The sequence below is a fragment of the Balaenoptera acutorostrata genome, chromosome 20, assembly GCF_949987535.1.
Source record: "Balaenoptera acutorostrata chromosome 20, mBalAcu1.1, whole genome shotgun sequence".
Lineage (NCBI taxonomy): Eukaryota > Metazoa > Chordata > Mammalia > Artiodactyla > Balaenopteridae > Balaenoptera > Balaenoptera acutorostrata.
In genome coordinates this window covers 37,718,114-37,740,937 of record NC_080083.1, presented here as the reverse complement: position 1 = coordinate 37,740,937, position 22,824 = coordinate 37,718,114, and the positions used below count along the sequence as shown (strand labels likewise).

Sequence of the window (22,824 nt, the reverse complement as noted above, 5' to 3'; positions counted from 1 at the left end):
GAAAATGGTATTCACTGATTTTGGGTTATGTGCACCACTGCTCCTCTCCATTCATGTGCTTAATTAAGAGCTGACTAGTATAAAATAAATGAAACTGCAATTCTTCACTGGAACTATCTCGGGAGCAACAGAAATTTTGCAGGAAGGGTATCTGCCAGAAAAACTGTGTTACTGTCTCCCCATTATATTTCTATTCATTCATTCATTTATTTTTTGGCTGCGTTGGGTCTTCGTTGCTGCGCGTGGGCTTTCTCTAGTTGCGGTGAGCGGGGGCTACTCTTCGTTGCGGTGCACGGGCTTCTCATTGCCCTGGCTTCTCTTGTTGCGAAGCACGGGCTCTAGGCACGCAGGCTTCAGTAGTTGCGGCATGTGGGCTCAGTAGTTGTGGTACACGGGCTTAGTTGCTCTGGGGCATGTGGGAACTCCCCAGACCAGGGATCCAACCCTTGTCCCCTGCACTGGCAGGCGGATTCTTAACCACTGCACCACCAGGGAAGTCCTATATTTCTATTCTAGACTTTGTCTTAATGTCACATCTGATTCTTACAGGGCAAAGGCTTATGAGTCCAAGAGACATCATATCGAAACGGTGATACGGGAGAAGGAGGGGGAATATAGTTTCATCTTCATTTTATCAAAGGAGAAATAAAGGTGAGGAGCTGTGACCAGGACAATACAGTTAGTCGAAGGCCTAACTTCAGTCACGTCAGGGAAAACACCACAAGGAATGCAGAGCTATAGGTGGCTCAACCTGATGCACAACATCATGTTTCACATCATTCAAAAGTTTCTGTAAAAGTCTCTACAGTGACCAGCTGGCTGACTGCCTGGGAGTCATTTCCATTTGTTCAGTCCCTGGGGTGGAGAAAATGGAATTGCTGTCTTATAGTTCAATTAGGCAGATCTGGATGGAGGGAACTGAAGTTAGTTCACAAAAGGTGCCCAAATCCACACCCTTTCAAAAATGCACAGAAAGTTAGAACAAGAAAGTCAGGGCTCCAGATTTCTCAAACTAATGCTTCGTCACCTCCCTCTCCACCTCAAGATAATGGCCAGGACACTCTTTTGTTGACTAGTTAAGACAGGTGAAGAGAAATCCTTGGTGGGGTCTGTAATTCCGACAATCCTTTTGATTATACTTTCCCCACAAGCTTAAAAATAAAAAAACATGAACTCAAGGTTTATTTTAAATTACCAAAGTCCCTGAAGTAGAGGACTAGTTTATTTTTAGTATTAAAGCGATTAACAATAGTTCTCATTCTAACTTATCCATATTCAAACTCACCTGCTCAGAAAGTTGCAAACCCATACAATTTCTAACAAGTCCCACTAACCATTAAGAAAGGACTTACAACAATAATAGTTATGTGCACAGGAAAAAACCAGAGTAGAAAATGCCAGTCAGAGGTATCCAGAGAGAAAGACTTTCTGTGAGTGAAATAATATTTCATGTCCATAGTTCAGGAATGCTTCTGTTGGGAGCTGGGAAATCAAGATGAGAAACCTTTGGTACCCAAACTGGATGTCTGGGTTCTCTGCCATGCCATTTTTGACTATTCTAAATCAGTTGGAGAAGGAGGCCTGAGGAGGAGGAAGAAATTCTCAACCTCTGATCAGTCGCCAGTCCCAGGGTTAGGACTGAGGACTGAGTACAAACACACTCAAGGCCTGACCCTGAATGACAGTGGGACAACCTGGAAAACTACTCACTTAGTACTCGAGTCAGGCCTGCTGTGAATAGCCAGGTCAGCTCCATCCCAGGGCCTTTACGCTGGAGACCCTCGGAAGAATGGGCATTTTAGTTGACAGGCTGACACAGCTGGAGTTATGTGACTTAAAAGGTACTAACCCACAAGGATGGAAGTAACAGCCCTTAACACTATGCTTCAGATAATCGACATGACTCCAACTATAGGGCAGCAGGACTAAGTAAATCCCTAATAATTCAGGTTAGGCAGGATCTTGGGTCATAACTCATAGTAGAAGCTATAGGATCTACTCTATAAAATCCATGTACAGTATAGATCCAAGAGGCTGGGACACTTAGAGAGTGTGGCAGAACACATGGTCTTCAAAGATCTGCTTCTCTTTTGCTGGGAAGGCCTTGTCACAAATTGGACAATTCAAACTAAGGGTCTGCATGTGCTGCTCCAAGGTGTGATCAAACAAGTCATCAGGAAAGTCTGATTTGCAGGTGGGGCATTTCTTGATGGAGAGCTGGGAGGAAGAGCAAAGAGGTCAGTCCGAATGTAAGCTATATGTGGCAGAGACTGTGTCTCACTTTCTACTATATCCTCAGCACCTAGCATAATGCTTGGCAGATGGTAGGTGATCAAGGAATAGAGGATGAATGAACAAATTCACATTTGGAGATACTCACTGGGGCATTTCTCTAACCCTAGGATTGAAAGGATGTAACATTGCCTGGAAGGGGCACTGGACATACCTTGTTTGGCTACCTGCCTGGTCCATATCTCCTCCCCAGTCCTGCCACCAAATTCAATTCACAGGTGAAAATCTTCAGTGGAACACTGATGGATGAACTGTGTTTTCTTCTCCCTGCCCTAACAGGCTCTCTCAGCTTTCGGCACTGACCAAATTGACCCTGCTGACTTCTGGAGTTATCACAGTGAACCCGTCTCCCTGTGGTTCTCCCAAGAACTGGATGGAGCGGGAAGGGAAATTTTCTGAACGGTCTGATGTGGGCAATCTCATGAATCCAATACTTACCAGGCTGGGGGCAGAACTTTCTTGGATACCTGAAGGTAATAAAAAAGATTTCATTCAGTGAAATGCATCCCTAGAATGCATTCTCCAGCTGTGTTCTAGCAGCTGTTTTTTGTACCCCTCATTGTTCCCCTTCTGATTCTTTAGCTCTCATATATACCATCTACTTTGATAGAGGGGATCTAGGTCAAGGATAGCGGGAAAAGAGGAAAAAATAATGAAGTGGTATTTTCAGTAGCCATTATATAATCAGAAAAAACAATAAACCTATTTCCAGTGTGGAGAAAATGAGATTTTAATGAAAACAGTAACAATTTAACACGGAAATAGTCTGAGAATAGATTTTAAGACCAAATCCACACAGTCATTTTTTAAATGAAATGTTTAAAAATATTTTTAAGGAAAAATAAACTTGTACCCCTGCCTGTTGCAAAGATCAGATTGTGACTGTTAAGAGAACAGGACTGCTTTAAACTGTCGCAAAAAAGCAAATGAGGTCTCATATCGCTTTTGGAGACAAAAAAGGAGGAAAGTTCCCTGTTTGGCAAAGACATCTGACCCCGGGTCCTTCAATGACAAGACGGGTTGTCACCCCATTTCCACTCAGGAGTCTCTGCTGAGCACGTCCCTGCTACCCTTGGTCAGGCCACGGGGGTGGCTGCCTAACAGCCCGTCCTGGGCGGCACGGTCCGCCTCTCGTGCTTCCAGTTCCAAATCTTAATTACCTTCCTCAGCTTTAGATGTATGTATCTTCTACACAGAGACATTTCTCTGATTTATGTATTTGGAATATAGCCACGGGACTCAATTTGTGTCTGCTGCCTCTAGGCGAATGATCTGATTTGTGTCTTCTAGATTCAGATTTATTTCTCAATTAACACTTCTTGCCTGGCAGTCTTTCTGTTGGGTACTCAGCTTCTGCCCAACAAGTCTTAACAATGAGGCTGGTCTTAATTAGCATTTCAGATAAAAAAATTTATTGGAGGAAAGGGATGCAAGCAGGGGCCTCCAGCTCGAATGGCAAAGTTGCCTTACCAGAATATGGGTTTCCATAGACAAGTCCTGGGTTTTGTCTTGCAGCTCCTTGATTCGAAGTAGGCGCTTGATAAGGCAATGAGTCATAATTCAGACCCATGTAACTCAGCAGTGTGCTGTTCTCCATCTTCAAAAGCTAAGGATAGAGTATTTACAGAGACATGTTAAAAGACAACAACAAATGGCCACAAGGAACTGGCCAGGGATGCCCATTACAGGTAGTTCTCAATTAACAATGTGGCACTGGAGAAGCCCAAGAAATGATAAACCATCATTCTTCAAAAGGGGAAGCAGCAGCCTCCAAAGCAACAGTATTCCAAAGATCTGAGTTCTTAATATCTGAATTTAAATATGTATTGTATTTTGTTTAGAATGAATGCAAAAAGGAATTTAAAATCTTTAAATACACACCAACTGAAGGGGGTACAGAAGTTGTATGGATATGTGAGGGTGGTGGGAGCTATATTAAGATTGAAACTGTTACACATTATTGAGAGCAGAATGGTTCTTTTAGTCTCCTTCCTAGAACAATTTTCTTACATAGTGTGAATATTCATCTGATATAATTTTCCCTCTTCATGTTTTATCCCATCAAATGGATATGCCAACAGAGAGTGAGAGGGAGGAAAAAAGAGAGGGAGGGAATGCGAGAGAGAAAGAATGTAAGAGATCAAGCCACAAGGGGGACAGGCAACATTTAAAGTTCTTAGAAAAAAGAAAATCAGTAAATTTCCTCTTAACATCTTAAGAGGGTTTTACTCTAGTTCTTAACAAAGCTTCCAAATATCAGATCTTTTTCTTCTTGCTGCAAGTTGTGTGCATTCTTCCTTCCCCATCTTCTGCACACCCTTTCCCCACCCCCAGCCCACACTATTTCAAAGTCAAGGTACAGCTAACTAAATCAAGAGGATGAGAATGACAGGACCAGAAACAGACCCCAAAGTCTTTCTGCAAAATTGAAACACATTGGCATAAACGATATAATCAAAGGTAGAAATGATCACTTGAAGGCACAGCCCAGAAGGGTTATGGAGAGGGTAGAGATGGAGAATGGCTGGAGGTGTAGATCGGAGGAGCAGCCAGAATGCATGGACACCTGCTCTTTGATGCCAGCAAGAATGTGAGAATGACTTCAAGCTCAACCTTTTTATTTGCTGCCATCATCCTCAATCAATCAATAATAATGTGTTTAGCATACAGCAGAAAATAAATACTGGTTGGATGAAAGAATGAACTGATGAATGAATGAATGCATAGTATTTATTTGGGGCCTACCATGGGTCCAGCACTGGTACAGACCACCACTTCTGCTCCTGGTTTGGCAGCAGAGAAAAAGACAAAAGTTGTGCTGAAGGAAAAGGGTCCCTCAGCTAGCATAAAAATGATGTAGGATATTACTCCCCAAAGACAATACTTACAATAGCTGTGGAGTTAAAAGCAAAAATAAGTTAGATCTTCATCAAGGCTATTCCTTTCAAGGTCACTACTGCCATGCCAAACAAGCTTCAGTTACAGAACAAAGAATGGATTTTGCGGTAGATTAGGAAACCAGATGAAATGTACTCTTTGTTTGGGAGCAACTGTCCCATCCAATGTCCCAGAAAGGGCTCTTTTGTTTAACTTTTTATGTTATCACCACATCTCTGGGTCACCCTTTAAAACTCTCCTTCCTTCCCTTTAAAACTCTTTCCTTCCCTTTAAAACTCTTTTACACACTTACATCATTTTCTTCTTCCACTCTCTCTTTCTCTTTCTGCAGAACATTATACATAATCTTGTTCTCACTCAGTCTTTTTGACAAGTCAAAGTTCTGGTCCTGTCAAAAAAAAAAAATTAGGATTAGGACCACCTATTGCAGTCTGGATCCAAGGTGGGGTAAAACAAGGAGATCATAGAGCATCTGGCTTTCCAAAGTGGTGGGACTGAGGTGGTGGAGAAGGAAATGGGGGTAGGGAGGAGTGGTACCATGGAGGGGATGCTGACTTACAGAAACATGACTTAACAAAATGCCTGAAGGCTTGGGCTGGCATCAAGATGCCAGTTTCTTTTGGTTTAGCTGGGAGTAAGTGACCAAAGAGAGAAAGAGTTAGCTTGGGGGAAACCTCAAGACTGGCTTAACAGAATTAGGGATAAATTGAGCTTTTTTTAACCCCACGCAACCATGGAAACAATCATCTTCTTTGTCTTGAATAAACATCTCACTCAACCCAGCGGGAAGCACTGAGTTAGGCTGGTGTGACTCCCTCCCAGTGTGAAGACAGGCATGTGGACTCAAGTTACACTGAGGAAGAAGGAACCCTGGAAGGCATTTATCCAAGGCTACAAGGAACCCAGACTGGGGTCCTGGGCTTCCCAGTATGATGGGTTCACCTGACTAGTTTCATGGAGCCAAAACTCATAGGCATGGCTTCAGCGCTTCCCGACACCTGCCTATATATATACACGTGCGAATACCCCACAAAAACACTTTAAGCTAATCCTACTAGTTGTGGGTTTTTTTTCAAGATTTTTTATTTGAATGCTGGTGCCCAAACTGCTGTGCGCTTCTAGCTGACCCTGAGGTAGTAACGCGGAAGGGGCTACCCGACGACAGTGCTGACTGCAGGCTCCTGGCTCCGCATCCCCACTGGCTCCTGCTGGCTCTTCTGGTCCTGCTTCACGTCCTCAAAAGGCGGAAGTAAGAGAGCACTGAGTCTGTACAGAAACTGTCAGTCTGTCTGCTCAGTGGTTATAAAAACCTTCCCTGAGACCCACGGCTGAGCTGGGGCCTCTATTTTTGGGGATCTCCAGGCTGGTTTCTGGCCCCATACTCCATCCCTCTTTTTAGCAGAGGGTGTATTCTCCTTAACGAGGGTACACAATCCTCTGGGCTTGGTCCAGGAACCACAAACCTTCACACCCTTTGCTTCCTGGGCCCCTCATCTCTGTCACCTACCCGTGCGGCAGCCCTGAGTTGCCTGATCTGTTTGTGGAGCCGTTGACACTCTGTACTTCTCTAAGAAACAGGCTTTCCCGGCCTCTACCTTTGCCTTTAGGCGTTCCACCTCTTGTACTAACTGCTCCTCCACTGCTGTTTTCTTGTTCCTAGGCTCCTGAAGCCTAAGATACATAGTCCTCAGAGTTAGGGGCCTTTTGGATGCATGAGGAATAAAGAAATGCTATCAGACAGCTGGGGAGCCCCTGGATCTTGAAAAGTATTCCATGAAAACCAAGGAGGTTCAAACCCTTGAATGGCTATAGATTATTTAAAGCAGATTTCTTTGTTACATCAGAGGTCACAAACTGAAAAGTGCCAACAGGGGCCTGGCAAGTAATGGAACTGAATGAAGGAGTGGGATGCAACGAAACAATGAGGACTGCAGCCACATGGGGAACGCGTGACCCATCTAAAGGGTCAGCAGCTACTCAGCTCCAGATACTGCTACTGGGCGGGAGTGTCGGCTCATATGTTGCCAGAGCCTCTGATTTTTCAAAAAGCTGGAAATACAAATTTCTTTTAACGGGAAATGTTCCCACTTTTAAGTGTTGGTCACCAAATCAGTTTTTTAAAAAACACCATCTAGAACAAATAAAACATTCCTGTGGGCTATACTTAACCTGTGAGTTGATGATTTTCAAACTTTGTTGCATCTATTCTTTACTATATCAAGCTAAAATACACAGTATCTTATATACAGTAGGTACTCAATAATCGATTGGATAATGATTGAATAAATGAATGATGCATAGAGGATATGAGTTACATTCCCAGTAACTGGATATTCTCCACACATCAGGATTTCTCATGTCCTTACAACAGTTCAGAAAATGGAGCTACTAGGCACTTGTTATCACCATGAGGCCTCGTTTCCAACAATATATTATAGGAAATTATTAGTTAATTAGGCTTTCATTACTATATTACATAGCTCAGAATAATTTATAATGATGATAATTGCTCACATTATATTAATTATAACAAAATTTGTTTGACTACTATAATATCTTCTAATTGTAGAGCTCATTTTACAATCATTAATTTGTCTGCCCCGACAAAAACTCTTTAAGAAGCGGGTAGGGGTTATTCTGTGTGATTCCTAGCCCAAGGCTCTATTTACTACAACCTCTCATGAAGTTTAACTTCCAATATTCCTTTTCACTCGTCACATATTAGAAATGCCCACTTCTCCTAAACAGTCTGTAAATGGCAGATTCTCTGTCCCTTTGGGTAGAGAGAAGAAAGTCCAGAGGTAAATGCTGTTCTAATCTGTGTCATTTATCCTGTCCATCCCTTGAAAATAGGCCCTATCCCTTCTTTAGGCTCCCTCCCACATAGCCATCCAAAGACAGACATGCCGTTAACTCCTGTTGTTTCTTCGCTGCAGTAGTTTCTTTCTGCTTCATCTCCTCCACTGTCCATTCGAGCTCCTTCTGATGTTCCCTCTGCACAAAAACAGATTTCAGTACCACTGCTGGGAAAACACACACACACACACACGCACAAGCACATGTGCGCACACACTGGGGAAAGGCCTGCTGAGCTAATGAGCGAGCAGGGTGCAGAGAGAAAAGCAAGTCTTCTCTTATTAGTTTCTAAGAAAAGCCGTTAGATATCTCATTTCAGATGGCTTCCCCTGAGACCTTTCCCGCAGCCAGTGACACCCAGGTATATGATAGAGCCAAGAAAGAACAATGTATGTATTTTTTCACAAATGCCTAAAAATATTTTGTTCCATGATTCTACCTGTTCAGTTAAACTGAGAAAGAGCTGGCCATTTTCCTTTTTCAGGTGCTCCAACTGCTCTGTTTTATCTTGAACTCCCTGAACAAGCTTCTCCATTTCTTTCTCTTGAGTTGACAGCTGGGCCTAAAGCAAAAATGGTGAATATAACCAAAATAAAAAGACGGAAAACTAAACGGGAACAATGCTTTTAAATGTACAGTAACATAAAGAGATGTGTGTTCACCAGCAACTCCCAACTGCCAAATATCCCTAAGAACTTCTTCACTCTTCCGCTCTACCTTACACCTAAGAATCTAAGACTCAACTGAGTAAAATTTGACAAACCACCCTTTAAAGCCCCTCTTTAAGGCACAGCTTCCTAAAAAAGAGAGCAGTTCTGCTGCTACCTGCTTTACATTCCAGGCTTTTTAGTAAGATTTTGCTTGAAAGGATTTTGTAGCTAAAAGAAAGTTAAAAAGGGTGTGGAGGGCCAAGAACGGAAAACACACACCCTGAAACTGTAGTGTGATGCTCTGAGAGGTCCACCACTAGGCACTCAGTACAATGAGCTGCATCGTCCTGGGCCACCACAGTGGAGTGGTGGCAAGGCTAAGAAAATATACTTTGGCAAAGGTTTGGCATTACCTACCTGAAGCTGATCCACTCTGACTCCCATCTTCTCATTTTCTGAGGACATCTTCTGGTTTTGTTCTTTCAGCCTGTGGAAGTGGAGATGACTAAGTGAAAAAAAATACTGATTCTAGGTCAGCTCCCCCAGACCTTAAACGATTTAAGGCTGCCTTGGCCCTAAGCCTGCAGAGTTATTTTTAAATCCACTAGTCTCTTCTTCAGTCCTATTTTGGCTTCCTGACCTCAAACTGTAAGTGTTCAATACTTAACGTTAATACTTGAATTCAGGTCATTTGTCCTTACAATTCTGATACTAATTCTCTAACCTAGAATCAAAGAGCTCCTGAATCAAAGAGGGAGAATCATACCTATCACTGTCATAACAGGAAGACTGTTCTAATATCTAATCGGACCCTGCCTAAGGGTGTCTATGATACAGCAGCTCCTCCCATTCAAGAGTCGCACTCACTGAAGAAGCTCTGTCTCCCAACAGTCCTTCTGCTCTTTCATCGTCTGTTCCAATTTCTTATTGATGCTCTTTAGGGTTTCTAGCTCCTCCTGTAGATTGAAACATCAAAGGGACTTAACGTTTCTAAGACAGTGTTTGGTATCTCAGGCAGCCAACAAATATTTATTGAGCACTTATTATACGTCAGGCATATAGCATGACACAGCAGTGAATGAAATATCCAAGTAAAAGGATTTCTTTTTTTTTTTAGGATTTCTATATTAAAATGTTCTTAATATGTTCTTTCCATATTAAAAATACATCTACCTTAGGAGTTTGGGATTAACATATACACACTACTATATATAAAATAAATAGCCAACATGAACCTACTGTATAGCACAGGGAACTATACTCAATATTTTGTAATAATTTATAAGGGAAAAGTATCTAATATATATATATATCTATAACTGAATCACTTTGCTGTACACCTGAAACTAACACAACATTGTAAATCAACTACAACTCAATTAAAAAAAGGAAGAAAAAAAAAAAGGAAGAAAAAATACATCTACCGAATTTCTCTTCTAGTAGAGCTTATATTTGTCCATTAATTCATTAAACAAATATTTAATGAGTGCCTATTACACACCAGACACTGTTCTGGCACTGCAGACACAGCAGTGGGCAAAATAAAGGTGCTTTTCTCCTAGAAACGTGCTGTCCAATTAATTCATGAAAGCCACATACATAATTTAAAAATTTTAGTAGCAACATTAAAAAAAGTAAAAAGAAATAGATGAAATTATTTTACTAATAGTATATAATCCATTAAATGAAAATATCATTTCAATATGTAAACAATAAAAAGGAAATATCTAATATACTAAAATCTGTGCCAGGTATTAGTATCAGGGCGTGAGATCACAAGAAAAACAGAAAATGATTCTGATCTCCATCCTCCCAGTTCACCTTTAACCAGCAGCCGTACCTGCTTCCTTTGGAGCTCGGCCTGCGTGTCTGAGTTCTGCTTCTGGAGGCCGACACAGCTGTCCTTCAGCTGCTTGTTTTCTTTGCAGAGCTCCTTGTTGTGCTGCTCGATCTCTTCCACCTCACCCTACGAAAGAACGTTCCATAAACTCAGATTTGGCCCTTTATAGCTCAATGGATATTCAAGTCCCTCTAGCAGAAAATTCCCATAGGCTGGGATGGTTAGGGTCTAGCTGATTCCCACTCACTGTATTGACATCTGTGTACCCCAAGTGGAAGCAGCCCCTCAGTATGTAGGGAAGGGGGTAAGAGAGGTGTGTCTGTATAATTGCAGCATTGAGGCTGCCATTACCAAGAAAGAAAGATAAACAAAATTAAGGCCACAAAAAGTTAAAAGGGGGAATGACAAAAGAACATAGTTTTTTCTTGCAAACACTTAATATTGTTTGTCTCTCCTCTCAGACTTAGCTCCTTGAGACTGGGACAGGGTTTTAATTGATTCTTCACTACATCCCTAGTGCCTACCAGAGTGTTGGATGGAAGTAGGTGTCCTGTTAAATAACTGAGTAAGCAAAGAATCTGAGAGATACAAAGAAGACTATTTGGTGTGTCTCTCCTCAAAGGAGCTTATAAAATTTACTATGGTGATAAGATGTGCAGATGACAAAAATTAAGTAACTGGGAAAGTTAAATAACTGAATGTCAACTGAGTTACAGAAGTTTTAGAGAAAGGAGAAATCACTTATTGTTATGATTCTTGTTAACATTCCTAAGTCATTCCCTTAGGAATGGTGGGTTTGAATGGGTACTGTATAACATTTTCCCAACAGTTATCCGTTAGACATTCAATAAAGGCTTACTGACTGAAATTCTACCCTATCCTGGAATTGCTCCTCTTAATGGCAGGAAGGGATTGCGATGAGATGCTTACAGACCTGAGTGGTAACAACCAGGATGTCCTCCTCATTTTCTGGACGGAACTGGAAAGGGATACTTGCCCCCCGGACCACACCATCCTGATCCACATAGCAGAACTGGTAATACTCATCATCCTTGGGCAGGTAATAAGCTGAAAACAGAACATGATTTTTAATCCAAAATAAGGTCTATTCAGAAAACTAAAAATCTGGAAGTCTTTTATCTACCCCAGAAAGCTCAAGCTCAAGGGAATTAATTAGTCTTGGCTGCTAGCTTTCTTCTACCTTTGATCCAGTATTTTTCTCACCTTTGAATTGGACCTCCTGCTGTTTGGCAGGTTTGCTGTTTAGGTCAACGGGCAAAGTAACCCACATGAAGGTGTAGTACTCACGGGTTGTCTTCCATCCCACCTGCAATGACAAGAGGCTCTTGTTCAGCATCTGAAAGTGCTCAGATTTGGGCCATGTCTTCTTAAAATGCACTTTTTGTTATGTGGATTTTACAATCGAGTAAGTTCATTATGATAAGATCTACCCACAATGGATCAAATCTTGTTTTTTGACTTATGATAGCTATATATACAATTAAAAACTGGTATGCACACACACAGTCTAAATTACTTGTCTTAGAAGGAAACAAAAACTGGCCATTCAACACCCAGGACAAGAGTTCCAAATATTGTAGTCAGACATAGAACTGAGAGTGATTGGGAAAAAAGTTGTGGGATTGTGAACCTTGATCCTGCTATCTTCCTACAACAGTGTTCTTGGAATTTCTTAATCAGAAAGCACTTCTGATCTGCCCTCTCCACTGGTTCGTCCTCTCCTGTGTCCAATTCAGTCTTGTCACCTATACCAACCCGGTTATATCACTGCGTTTAAAAGTACATTTTAAAAATAATGTGTGTGAGGACTTCCCTGGTGGCACAGTGGTTAAGAATCCGCCTGCCAATGCAGGGGACATGGGTTCGAGCCCTGGTCTGGGAAGACCCCACATGCCACGGAGCAACTAAGCCCGTGCGCCACAACTACTGAGCCTGTGCTCTAGAGCCCGCGAGCCACAACTACTGAGCCTGCGCGCCTAGAGCCCGTGCTCCGCAACAAGAGAAGTCACCGCAATGCGAAGCCCGCGCACCACAATGAAGAGTAGCCCCTGCTCGCCCCAACTAGAGAAAGCCCGCGTGCAGCAACAAAGACCCAACGCAGCCAAAAATGAATAAATAAATAAATAAATTTATTTTTTAAAAATAAATAAATAAAATAAAAATAAAAATAATGTGTGTGTTGGGGTTGGATGGACAAGAGAGTTCTTAGACTATGAGGTACCAGATAACTGAGTCCAACCTGTAGAGTTTTCTTTCTTCAGTGTTTTTCTTACTGCACGTTTAATGAAGGCTTTTTGGTGATAAAGATAACAACAATCTGGTAGTCATAAAGGCCCCTTCTAGGTATGGAATGCAGTAAGTCATAAGATATAAAGATACTGTAAAATATGCCTCAGAGCAGAAAGCTGGCTAAGTGGAAAATATTCTCACTAAATGTGAAGAGGGGTAAAAGACGGCTCAAATCCTATCTGGAAGATAAGAGTATACCGGAGAATAGAAAAGGAGCCATTGTGTCTTCAAGGGGAGAATACTTAGCAAATAAGCAAAATTACATTTATTGCCGTATTGTGACCCTGCCTGAGCCCAGTGGGAAGAAAAAGAACTAAAAATAAATTCCATGTTCATATACTAAGGAATCAGAGCAGGGTTGAAAAGGCTGTAAGTGCATCACACATACTAGGGCATGTTTTAGTGTCTCATTAACACCCACCCCGTTGCTGTAAGCACCTCTGAGCCACTGACACCTGCGGAGGTACAGGAAGCAGGAATTTTATGGAGTCTTCATTCACATCCTGGAGTTTCTTAATGCACTGTGACCAAAATATCATCTAGGAAGGCCTAAGAATTACTGCTGCCTTGGAACAAGGAAGCAACTTCTAGTCACCTGCAATTTCTGTCCTTGGCTCCTCCATCTGAGCAGTCCTAGTCCCAGCCTGCCTCTTGTGGTATGACATTTCCCCTCCCTGAAACCTTGGAACATCGCATAAATGCCCGGGTAAAGGAGAGTATGGAGCACAGGGCTCTACAATGAAGGAAGAAAAGCTAACTCCCACCCACTTTCGGCTTTATCACTGGTGGTAGCTTTCACTCTATGGAGAAGATGTAGCATATTGCACGTGCAGAAACATTTGTGAGTGCCTACTTGCTGCTGGGAACCAGTGGTGTTAGGGCAGATGAGGGGTTGAGGGGTATGAGTAAGACTACACTGCAAGAACACCAGGAGCACTTTAGAAGTGAGCTAGGAAGCACACAACTTTACAGTCAGCCCTTAATTCTCTAACTGACCATCTGTTGTTCAAAGGAATTCAGCAGAAAAGAGGAAGAAAAGCAGAGGTTTGGGAGTCAAACAAACTTGCTTCACCGCTAGGAGACCTTGGGAAGGTCACCATCTTAAGTACATTCACTTTATTCATCTGTGCACAAGCAATACTACTACTTACCTCAGGGGGCTGCTGTGCTGTAAGGATTAAATTAGAAAACACACACACACACACACACACACACACACACACACCCTCATCAAAGACCTAGCACATCATATGTTCTCAAAAAGTTTGTGTTCTCTCTTTATTAGTCTTAAACTTTTCTTGCACACTTTAGGGTAGGTGTTCAAATCAATAGCTTTGTGGACAATGAACCTCTGGGTTAACCACAATTTCCTTATTGTGGTATGCAATACCTCTGAAATGAATGAAGTATAGATGCATTTAAAAACAATGCTTTTAAACATTTGTTTTTAAAAAGAATAAGACTTTCGGGACTTCCCTGGTGGGGCAGTGGTTAAGAATACACCTGCCAATGCAGGGGACAGGGGTTCAAGCCCTGGTCCGGGAAGGTCCCACATGCCGCGGGGCAACTAAGCCTGTGCGCCACGACTACTGAGCTTGCGCTCTAGAGCCGAGGAGCCGCAACTACTGAGTCTGCGTGCCACAACTACTGAAGCCCGCGTGCCTAGAGCCCGTGCTCCGCAACAAGAGAAGCCACTGCAATGAGAAGCCCACACACCGCAACAAAAAGTAGCACCCGCTCGCCGCAACTAGAGAAAAACCTCGCGCAGCAACGAAGACCCAACGCAGCCAAATAAATAAATAAAAATTTATAAAAACAAAATAAATAAATAAAAAGCATAAGACTCTCATTTGGTTTAGAGTGAAGTCCTCACTGGAAGTTGTTCCGGCTGTCCCTCCGGTTGTCCACTACCCCCACCTCTAAACACCAGCCTTGTTACCTCCAGCTTGCATCGTTCTATCACTTAGCTTGGAATTCCAAACAATTAAGGAAAAGGAATTCGATGAGGAAATGTGAATTAGCATCAGCTCCTACACAGTGCACTCAAGAACGATGTCTGATTTTAGGATGAACAGCATTGGTAAACAAGCACATGACATACTGAGGTGTCAAAACAAAGGTCACTTATGTTGGGACTCAGCAGTGTAAGTTACTTACGTTTGACCTTTATCTCTGTCTCTGTAAATAGGACGATTTGTCATTATGGTGTGTGAGTGAGTGAACAAGAGTGTGCATGTATGTGTGTGTTTGTGTGTGAGGGGATGTCAGAGACAGAGATACAGAGGGGGAAAGAAGAGGAGCTAGAGAGTAAGTTGACTATAATAAAAAGTACCATTTCTGTACGTGAACTGACAGGGTGATTAGACACTGGAAGAGGAAACCGAGGGAGCTCATAAACTTTCCGTTCTTGGAAATCTTCACAAAGAAGCAAGACACGCTTATTCAGGAACAAACTTCTTGGGTGCAAGATATAGGACAAGGTAAATTTTCAACATCCTTTCCAGATTTGTAATACTTATATTAAAACAAATTAAACACTGTACTAAGTAAGCAAGTGACGTTTAAATTCACAGAAATTATGTAAGGGGCCACCTACCCCAGTCAAGTCACAGGTGAATATTTCAAAATAGGATAATTTAAAAAAATTTACATTTGGTTTTTGAAAGTATAATAAAACTTGTGGATTGTATGATTGGCTATCTTATTTTAGCTTAAGACTGAAATTAAAATTTGAGTCCTACAGCACATGCTGGTGTGTGTAGGGAGAAGTGCTAGGGAGCTTAGTTTAGGATTTTAACATTGGCCACACATATATGCAAAATGCTTATAATACAGAGACAGACACACACTCAGGTAACTAAGATTCACCTCTAGTTCCCAGTCACTTGGTACTAAATTAACCACTTACTCTAAAGATGCCAATCCAATCCTTTCGACGGGGAATGAAATGCTGGGTGAGGGTGTAATAGCATGTGATGTCCCCTCCAGGGACGTAGAACTTCTCCACACTGTTAAAGATGACCTGAGAGAAATGACAATGGTCCAGCAAGACAGCTGATGTGGGGGGATCTTCTATTGTCTCTTCCATGGTAGGGGTCCTGTTATGAGATATGGGATAGAATAAGGCTCAAAAAGGGTTGTCAAATGCTGGAAATTTCTGGGCTCTCACCCAGGGAACATTCAGTTCGGGGCAAGTCAGGAAAAGCAAAAGCCTGACAAGTATTGAGATCACACAACTTGCTTTCGGTTTCACTATGAGCCACTTTGCATTCATAACTTCCTGTGCTGTAAGAATTTTCTGAGTCTCTGTGACCTCTTCACCACAGGCACCATCACCCTCACATACCCTTGTTCTCTGCTCACAGCTAGTTTGCTCCCCTTCTTCTAAATGCCTTAGTAAGACAGCCTAGAGGTTCCTGAGCTGGGAACTGTTAAGACTTAGATTCTAGATTTTTCATTCCAACAAGCCCTGTGACTTTTGGAATGTCAATTTCTCTAGATTTCAGCTTCTCTATTCAATTTCATTTATCCTGGAATTATCGGGTCCTTCTATATATTAAGGCACTCTGCTAGGAGCTGGGGATGGGTGCAGAAAGAAAGATAGGGATGAGAGAAGATTATTTGACATGCAGTGGTGATGAGCATGGGTTCAGAAATCAAACTGTTGGAGTTCAAATTCCAGCTTCATCACCTATTAAACGCATGCCCTTGGGTAATTTACTTAACTGGACTCTGCGCATGGTTCCTCATCTGTAAAATGGGGCCAATAACATCTACCTCATTCTTTTTTTTGTGAGCATTAATTGAAACACAGGCATACCTCGGAGACATTGCAAGTTCAGTTCCAGACCATCTCAATAAAGCACATACCTCAATAAAGCGAGTCACACAATTTTTTTGGTTTCCCAGTGCATATGAAAGTTATGTTTACACTATACTGTAGTCTATTAAGTGTGCAGTAGCATTATGTCTAAAAAAAAGTACATACGTTAATTAAAAAATACTTCCAAAAATTTCCAAAAGTAACATCAAAGACCACTGATCACAGAGCACCATAACAAATATAATAATAATGAAAAAGTCTGAAATATTGTGAGAACTATCAAAATGTGACACAGAGACATGAAGTGAGCAAATGCAGTTAGAAAAATGGCGCCAACAGACTTGCTCAAGGTAGGGTTGCCACAAACTTTCAATTTTGTAAAAAAAAAAAATAGTATCTGTGAAGCAGATAGGTATGCCTGCAATGTACAGTGTCTAGTCCTTAAATCAGTACCTGCCATAGAGTAGGCAATTCACACAAAGTAAAGGCTGAGTGACAGAATAAAGCACTTGCACAAAGTCTGGATAAAGAGAGGTTTTAACAGATGTTAGTGACTATTACGTTTGTGTTTTTTTTCTTTTCTGTCAGTCTTTGCTCTCAAGAGAGTCCCAATCCGATATGGAGGTTAGATGAGAATTTAAGTGACTGCCAAATAAGAGTAAGTGCAAAATGCTCTTGGGTTCAAAAGAGAGAGAGATGAAACTGGTTAGGAAAATGAAGAAAAGCTTCGAGGAGTGAGTAGAATCCTAGATAAGCCCTCAAGGAAGATTAGAATTCTGACAAATGTGTCTGGGGGTGAGGAAATTCCAGATGAATGAAGCAGCATGCATAAAAGCAAAGAAACGGAAAAATGCAGCCCATGTTTGGAGGACAGCAAGCAAGTTTGGATCCCTATCTATAAAATGGGGATATTAAGTTGTATTTCACCATTCTAGGTCATAGTACAGATAAAATGTGATCAAGGATGGGAACTATTGGGGAGATAAAAACAATACACAAAAGAAACAAAGTCTTTTGAATTGTCAGGACCTGATACTTCCTGCCCCTCAAAAGCCACATGCCCTGTCTTCTAAATGCATTTAGTGAGTCTATGTTTCTCAATCCAGAGTTCTATTGGGAAATGAAAACAATACTGTAGCTCTACACAGCAGATGAAGAAAGAGCTGTACATTTGCAAATACTACTACCTGGTATCTTACAAATTCAGCTGTTAGAACATGTTGGAAGACTGTACACACATACACACACACACACCCCTTAAAAAAATAGTAAGTACAATAACCAAAAAAACACAGTAGCTCTTCTAGCTCTGCCCCACCCCACTAATTTCCTGGTTTTATTTTGAACTCTAAGCAAAGAGGCCTCCTCTTCCAGCTACCCCAGAAGTCAATTTTTTCACAGAGAAGGTAAGAGGACTTTGAGGCACTGAACTGTCTGTTCTCGAGACTGAGCTAAGGAACTAAGAAATGTACTAGCTTTCTGGTTTGTGACACAGTTTGGCCACATCCTCAACCTCAAACCTCAGATCAGTTTTTCTAAGGAAGAAAGAGGTCACATTCCAGTCTAGGCCAGTACTTGTTCCTCATGATAAGCTGTTGACTACTGATCTGTTGGATGCTGTGGGAGGTTGGGCAGGGAGGTTTCTCAGCTCGCAGACCCCTGTCTTTCCTAGTGGTCTTCAGTCACACTGAGGCCAGCATAGCCCCTCTGTCCTAAACCTGGAGCACCTTTTATCTGAGCATGTGACTTAATCTGTCCTTTCCTGTGGATCACGAGAACACTCAGGTAAGAGTGAATTCAGGGCCTGTCTCTCAATTAACCTAAATACCATCATACTCCGTTCTCTTCCTTCATAACACTATCACCACTATATACACAACAAAACAACTAGCCCATAGCAATCACTTATTGCTATGTACTCAAAGTACTTACTCATTGAATAAATGAATGAATAAGATATGTATGCAATTCATCAAAAAGTGAAAGGAAGGGGCTTTGTAGGTAAACAATGGTGTGAATGATGGTGGGGCTAATTCTTATCTTTAACCCTGCTCTTAATTTGTTGGGTACCTTTGGAGAAGCTGCTGTTTCTCAGCTTTCTCTTTTCTAAAATAGGGTGAGGAGGGAGTTCCCTGGTGGCCTAGTGGTTAGGATTCTGGGCTTTCACTGCTGTGGTTTGGGTTCAACCTCTGGTTGGGGAACTGAGATCCTGAAAGAATCTCACTGAAGAAAGGACAGCATACATACACAAAATGACATGAAAGAGCTCATATTCTGAGGCTTGAGTGTACAGCCAATGGAAACTTTATCTCTTGTCATTCATCTGAAAACCTAACATCTGTATGGAAAAGTCAACAGCCTTGGTTCCTTGCTTATCAAAAATGTAACAGACTCCATGAAGTTTCCCATTTCAGAGATCTCATCACACTCCCAGAAGGACTCAGGGGGCACCCAATGGCACTCTGGGTGTTCGGAACTCAATCATTCTTGAAATAAAAAACTCTTCTGCCAAGACTGCAGAAGGGTTTGAGAAGGTAGAGCGAAGAACAATAGTGGCTTTTCTGCTTCTTACCAAAGCCAACGACTTTTAGAAAAGGCCATGGGTAAACCTAGAGCATAACCATGTCAATCTGAACTGGGTCAGTGAGGAGGTATCTCATTCAACTTTTCCTGGAAGGAAGCTATCTACTGATTTTTAAGGTCAGTGACCCTTAAAGCTTATACTTCCTCCCAGCGATAAAATTCCCTGGGAGAAATGGGCTCCAACAACGGCTTGGGAAATTGCCTTTCTGACAAAGCAGTCTAGAAATGACTGTTCGTGGTGGGGGCGGGCAGGAAGGATGCGGAAGGAAAATAAGAATGATTTAAGCATCAGCTCCCCTCCTTTAATCACTCTTCCCACTATAGAACCTGTCCACCATCCACTTCTAATTCCGGCAATATCCACAGAGACAAGGAAGAGAGAAGAAATACAAAAAGAACAAATGTTCAATTTAGAAACCTAGAGTCATTAAAAAGCAGTGGGATGAATTAGGCTCCCTAGAAGTCATGGAATGGTATTCCACTTAATTCCTTACTCCTACCCTCAAATCAAAGACTGGCCATATAAAGAGTGACCAGGGAAAACAAATAGAAAATTTTAAAAACAAACCATCAAACATGGGAAAATAATGCAGAGATTCCACAAACTGTCAGAGGCACTTTACTTGGACTCTGACACAGTTGTTACTTTTTCTTTTTTTTTCAGCTCAGTTTCCAAAATGATTAGGGTCCTCAGAGGAGGAAGGCAATAACAGGCAATATATTTTAAAATGAGTCTCCTGAACTGGCTCCTGGCTTCTAAGAAAACCTGACACATTTTCATCTAATGAGCTTCTCAAGTCTAATACAGTACTCCCAGGACTGTTCCATGAGGGCACAGATTCTCTTATATTCTCCTGAAGGAACAAACAGCCAGTTCTACTCCTGCTCTTTCTGAATGAATCTGTAAACTACGCTGATATGCTTTTTAGCAGAAAAATTGAAAAATGTTAAGCTGTTTTTTTTTTTTTTAAGCTTTCTGGTTTAGGTTCTATCAGTGCAAATATTCAACCAAATCAACTCACCAATTTTCCTAACGATTTTTCCTCATGTATGCTGAACCACAAAGAATAACCTTATAAAACGACAGCAACAAAAACTAAAATTCTAGCACAAAGAATGCCCAACATTTTTACATTAGCCTTTTATACCAGTGGGCACATTTTTCAAGAGAAGTGAAGACTATAAATAAGTTTCTCTGGATCAATTCACAGAAGGAAACCAAATGAATCCACAGCCGAGAGAGAAATGCCAATCAGTTCTTCATTTGGGAATAGTAAAAACAAAAATAAGTAAAAACTAAACACACATTCAACCTAATTCCTTCATCCTTCTGCTTACTTAAGTTTCTAAACTACTAGCAATTAGCAAAATGGATGAACTGATTTGAGTTCCACTCCCCCTGGCCCTGGAATAGATGCTTCCACAAAACTACCCTTTAGAGAACACTGACAATAGATATTATGGATGTGTAGATGGCCCTGAGATGCGGAGCAAAAGCAAAGACACATAGTCACTGGTCCTCAAATTATGAGAGCCACTTGCTCTAATCCAAATTTTCCAAGTTCATTCCAGTTCCTTACCTAAAATCTTTCTAGTGCCTTAAGTAAATTTTGTACCCCCAGGAGACTTTTAATACCTAATTCATTAACAACTGTTTGGATTAGTTGCCAGGCTTATTCTAAGCAGCCTTCATCCCACATACCACAACACCACAGTGCCAAAAGTACTAGGGAAGAACAGAAAAACTGTTCTGGGCAACCAGGAGAAACTGCGAAAAGCTCAAAGCTGTGGACTAAATCTCCATTTTATTCCATTTTACTTTATTGAGATTTTATACTTTTTCTGTGAAAAGCGTGATTCTGCTAACCCTTGAAGTGACATGGGTAGTGACAGTGTTTGAAGTGTAGTAGAAAGGGGACTAAGCTAGGAGCCAAGGGACCTGGGTTCCTGTCTTAGTTCTGCCACTAACTAGCTCTGAGATCTTGGCCAAGTCACACTACCTCTTTTTAGGCCTCAGTTTCCTCATCCGTAAAACACATGGATCAGGCAAGAAAATCTCTAAGAAACTTTCCAGCTATAATGATGATCCCAGGTGAAGGAAAAAGGAAATGAAAGAGTTTAACTGTCTTTTCATCTAAGAAAATGAGGAAGCATGGTATTATATTAATAAGCACAGTCAAAAATTTTAAAGAGCCCTATTTGTACTATCTGACTCCAAAGACCACATGACTTGTTAGTGTTATGTAACTCTTACTACCTTTCTTAGGGTCCTTTCCACTCCACAGCTGTCATTTCTGCAAAAGGGTAGAGTTTCAAATAGAGGCCCTCTGAAAGTATCTGTGAAAGTGAGTCACCTGTATATTCCTTAATCACGTGCTCTACATAATCTACAAAGACCTATTGTATTAAAAGTCTTTTGCTTTTAACAGTTTTTGTAATAGTGGAGATGTTATAATACATAGCTTTTGTATAATTCTACTCAGCTCCAACCATGGCCACTTGTTGGCTTACATCAGAAGCAAAGAATCCAAGTGATAGAAAAAAGTTTAAATGTCCAGGAGGGGTTGAAATCATAAAAAATTAGAGTGGGAACATTAGCCCCAAACTAAATTGGGGAGGGGGGGGAGATGGGGAGGGATGGTGGGGAGGGAGGGGCTACCGGAGATCAACGGTAAAGAGGCAGGTCACCGCACCCCAAGTGCTCTTTCTTCTCGGTCTTCTAGAACATCTCCTCCAATTACAAACGGCCTCAACTGAAGGAAGGGGGCTTGAGGGATCAAGACTGGGAAATTGAGGCCCAAAGAGAAAGTAACTTGCCTAGGGTGACTGGGCAAGGTCCGCCCTCGGCCACAGCCACCAATGACGTCAAGCACGGGGATTAAGGAACCAGCACGACCTCGGCCGGCGAGGGGGGGCGGGGCATGACGCCATGACTTCAAGACCCTTACTCGGGTCAGAGGGTTCCTTCTGCCCCAGGAGCCGCCCACCCGGCTCCGGGCACTGAAGCCCTGCCCTCCTCGGGGAAAAAACTGCCCTCAACCCTCCAAGGCCGCGGAGGGGCTCCAGGGGCCCCATGACGCCACTTTCACTTACGGTCACCCTAGAAAGATGGAAGGAGGTGAAAACCGAAACCAGCCGCCCCACTGCCCGCCCATGGCCCTTTCTCAGGACTGGATGTGTGAAGTCGGGGAACCCGAGGGCCCAACTGTCCCTAATTGCCCACCTTCACTCCAAGGACTCACCAGGGGCTGCAGCCAGCGGCGGCGCCACAGCAACAGGGCGGGGAAAGGGACAGGGGCGGGGCTGAAAACCCAGGGCAAAGCTGTCCCGTCTGACCCCGCCCATACGTCATAACGGTCAGCAAGCCCCGCCCTCACCGCGGTGCTTTTGGGGACTTGTAGTGTTCAGGTGACTGGGCCCCAGGGTTGCTCCGCAGCCCTGTGTGGTTTTCCCCTGTCCGGAGCAAAGATCACATCCCAAGGAGCCTACTTCTTCCCCTAGAAAGAGCCATTTACCTTCCTTTAAAAAACAAATTTTTTTTTTCTTTTAGTCCTGAGTGAAAGCTCCATACA

The 22,824-nt window shown here is 42.2% G+C and overlaps 1 protein-coding gene across 1 annotated transcript; it reads right to left on the bottom strand.

The window, feature by feature from the left end:
* Nucleotides 1-1,180: 1,180 nt before the first annotated feature.
* Nucleotides 1,181-22,583, bottom strand: CALCOCO2 (calcium binding and coiled-coil domain 2). The gene is made up of 13 exons (XM_007176395.2): nucleotides 22,495-22,583; nucleotides 15,755-15,944; nucleotides 11,761-11,863; nucleotides 11,471-11,604; nucleotides 10,537-10,662; nucleotides 9,564-9,652; nucleotides 9,114-9,183; nucleotides 8,486-8,608; nucleotides 8,098-8,184; nucleotides 5,483-5,578; nucleotides 3,763-3,898; nucleotides 2,731-2,759; nucleotides 1,181-2,217 (listed from the first exon to the last, which is right to left on the bottom strand). The coding sequence occupies exons 2-13, from the start codon at nucleotides 15,932-15,934 to the stop codon at nucleotides 2,044-2,046; spliced, it is 1,347 nt and encodes a 448-aa protein (XP_007176457.2). The 5' UTR covers nucleotides 15,935-15,944; nucleotides 22,495-22,583; the 3' UTR covers nucleotides 1,181-2,043.
* Nucleotides 22,584-22,824: the final 241 nt, after the last annotated feature.

What these genes read in the sequence shown, in the direction of transcription:
- CALCOCO2 (XM_007176395.2), bottom strand. Translation starts at nt 15,934, where the DNA reads ATGGAAGAGACAATAGAAGATCCCCCCACATCAGCTGTCTTGCTGGAC. An exon ending in CCGAGCTCCAAAGGAAGCAG is followed by an intron (nt 9,653 to 10,536) that starts GTACGGCTGCTG and finishes TTCAATCTACAG; the next exon opens with GAGGAGCTAGAAACCCTAAA. An exon ending in GAGTGGAAGAAGAAAATGAT is followed by an intron (nt 3,899 to 5,482) that starts GTAAGTGTGTAA and finishes CTCTATCCTTAG; the next exon opens with CTTTTGAAGATGGAGAACAG.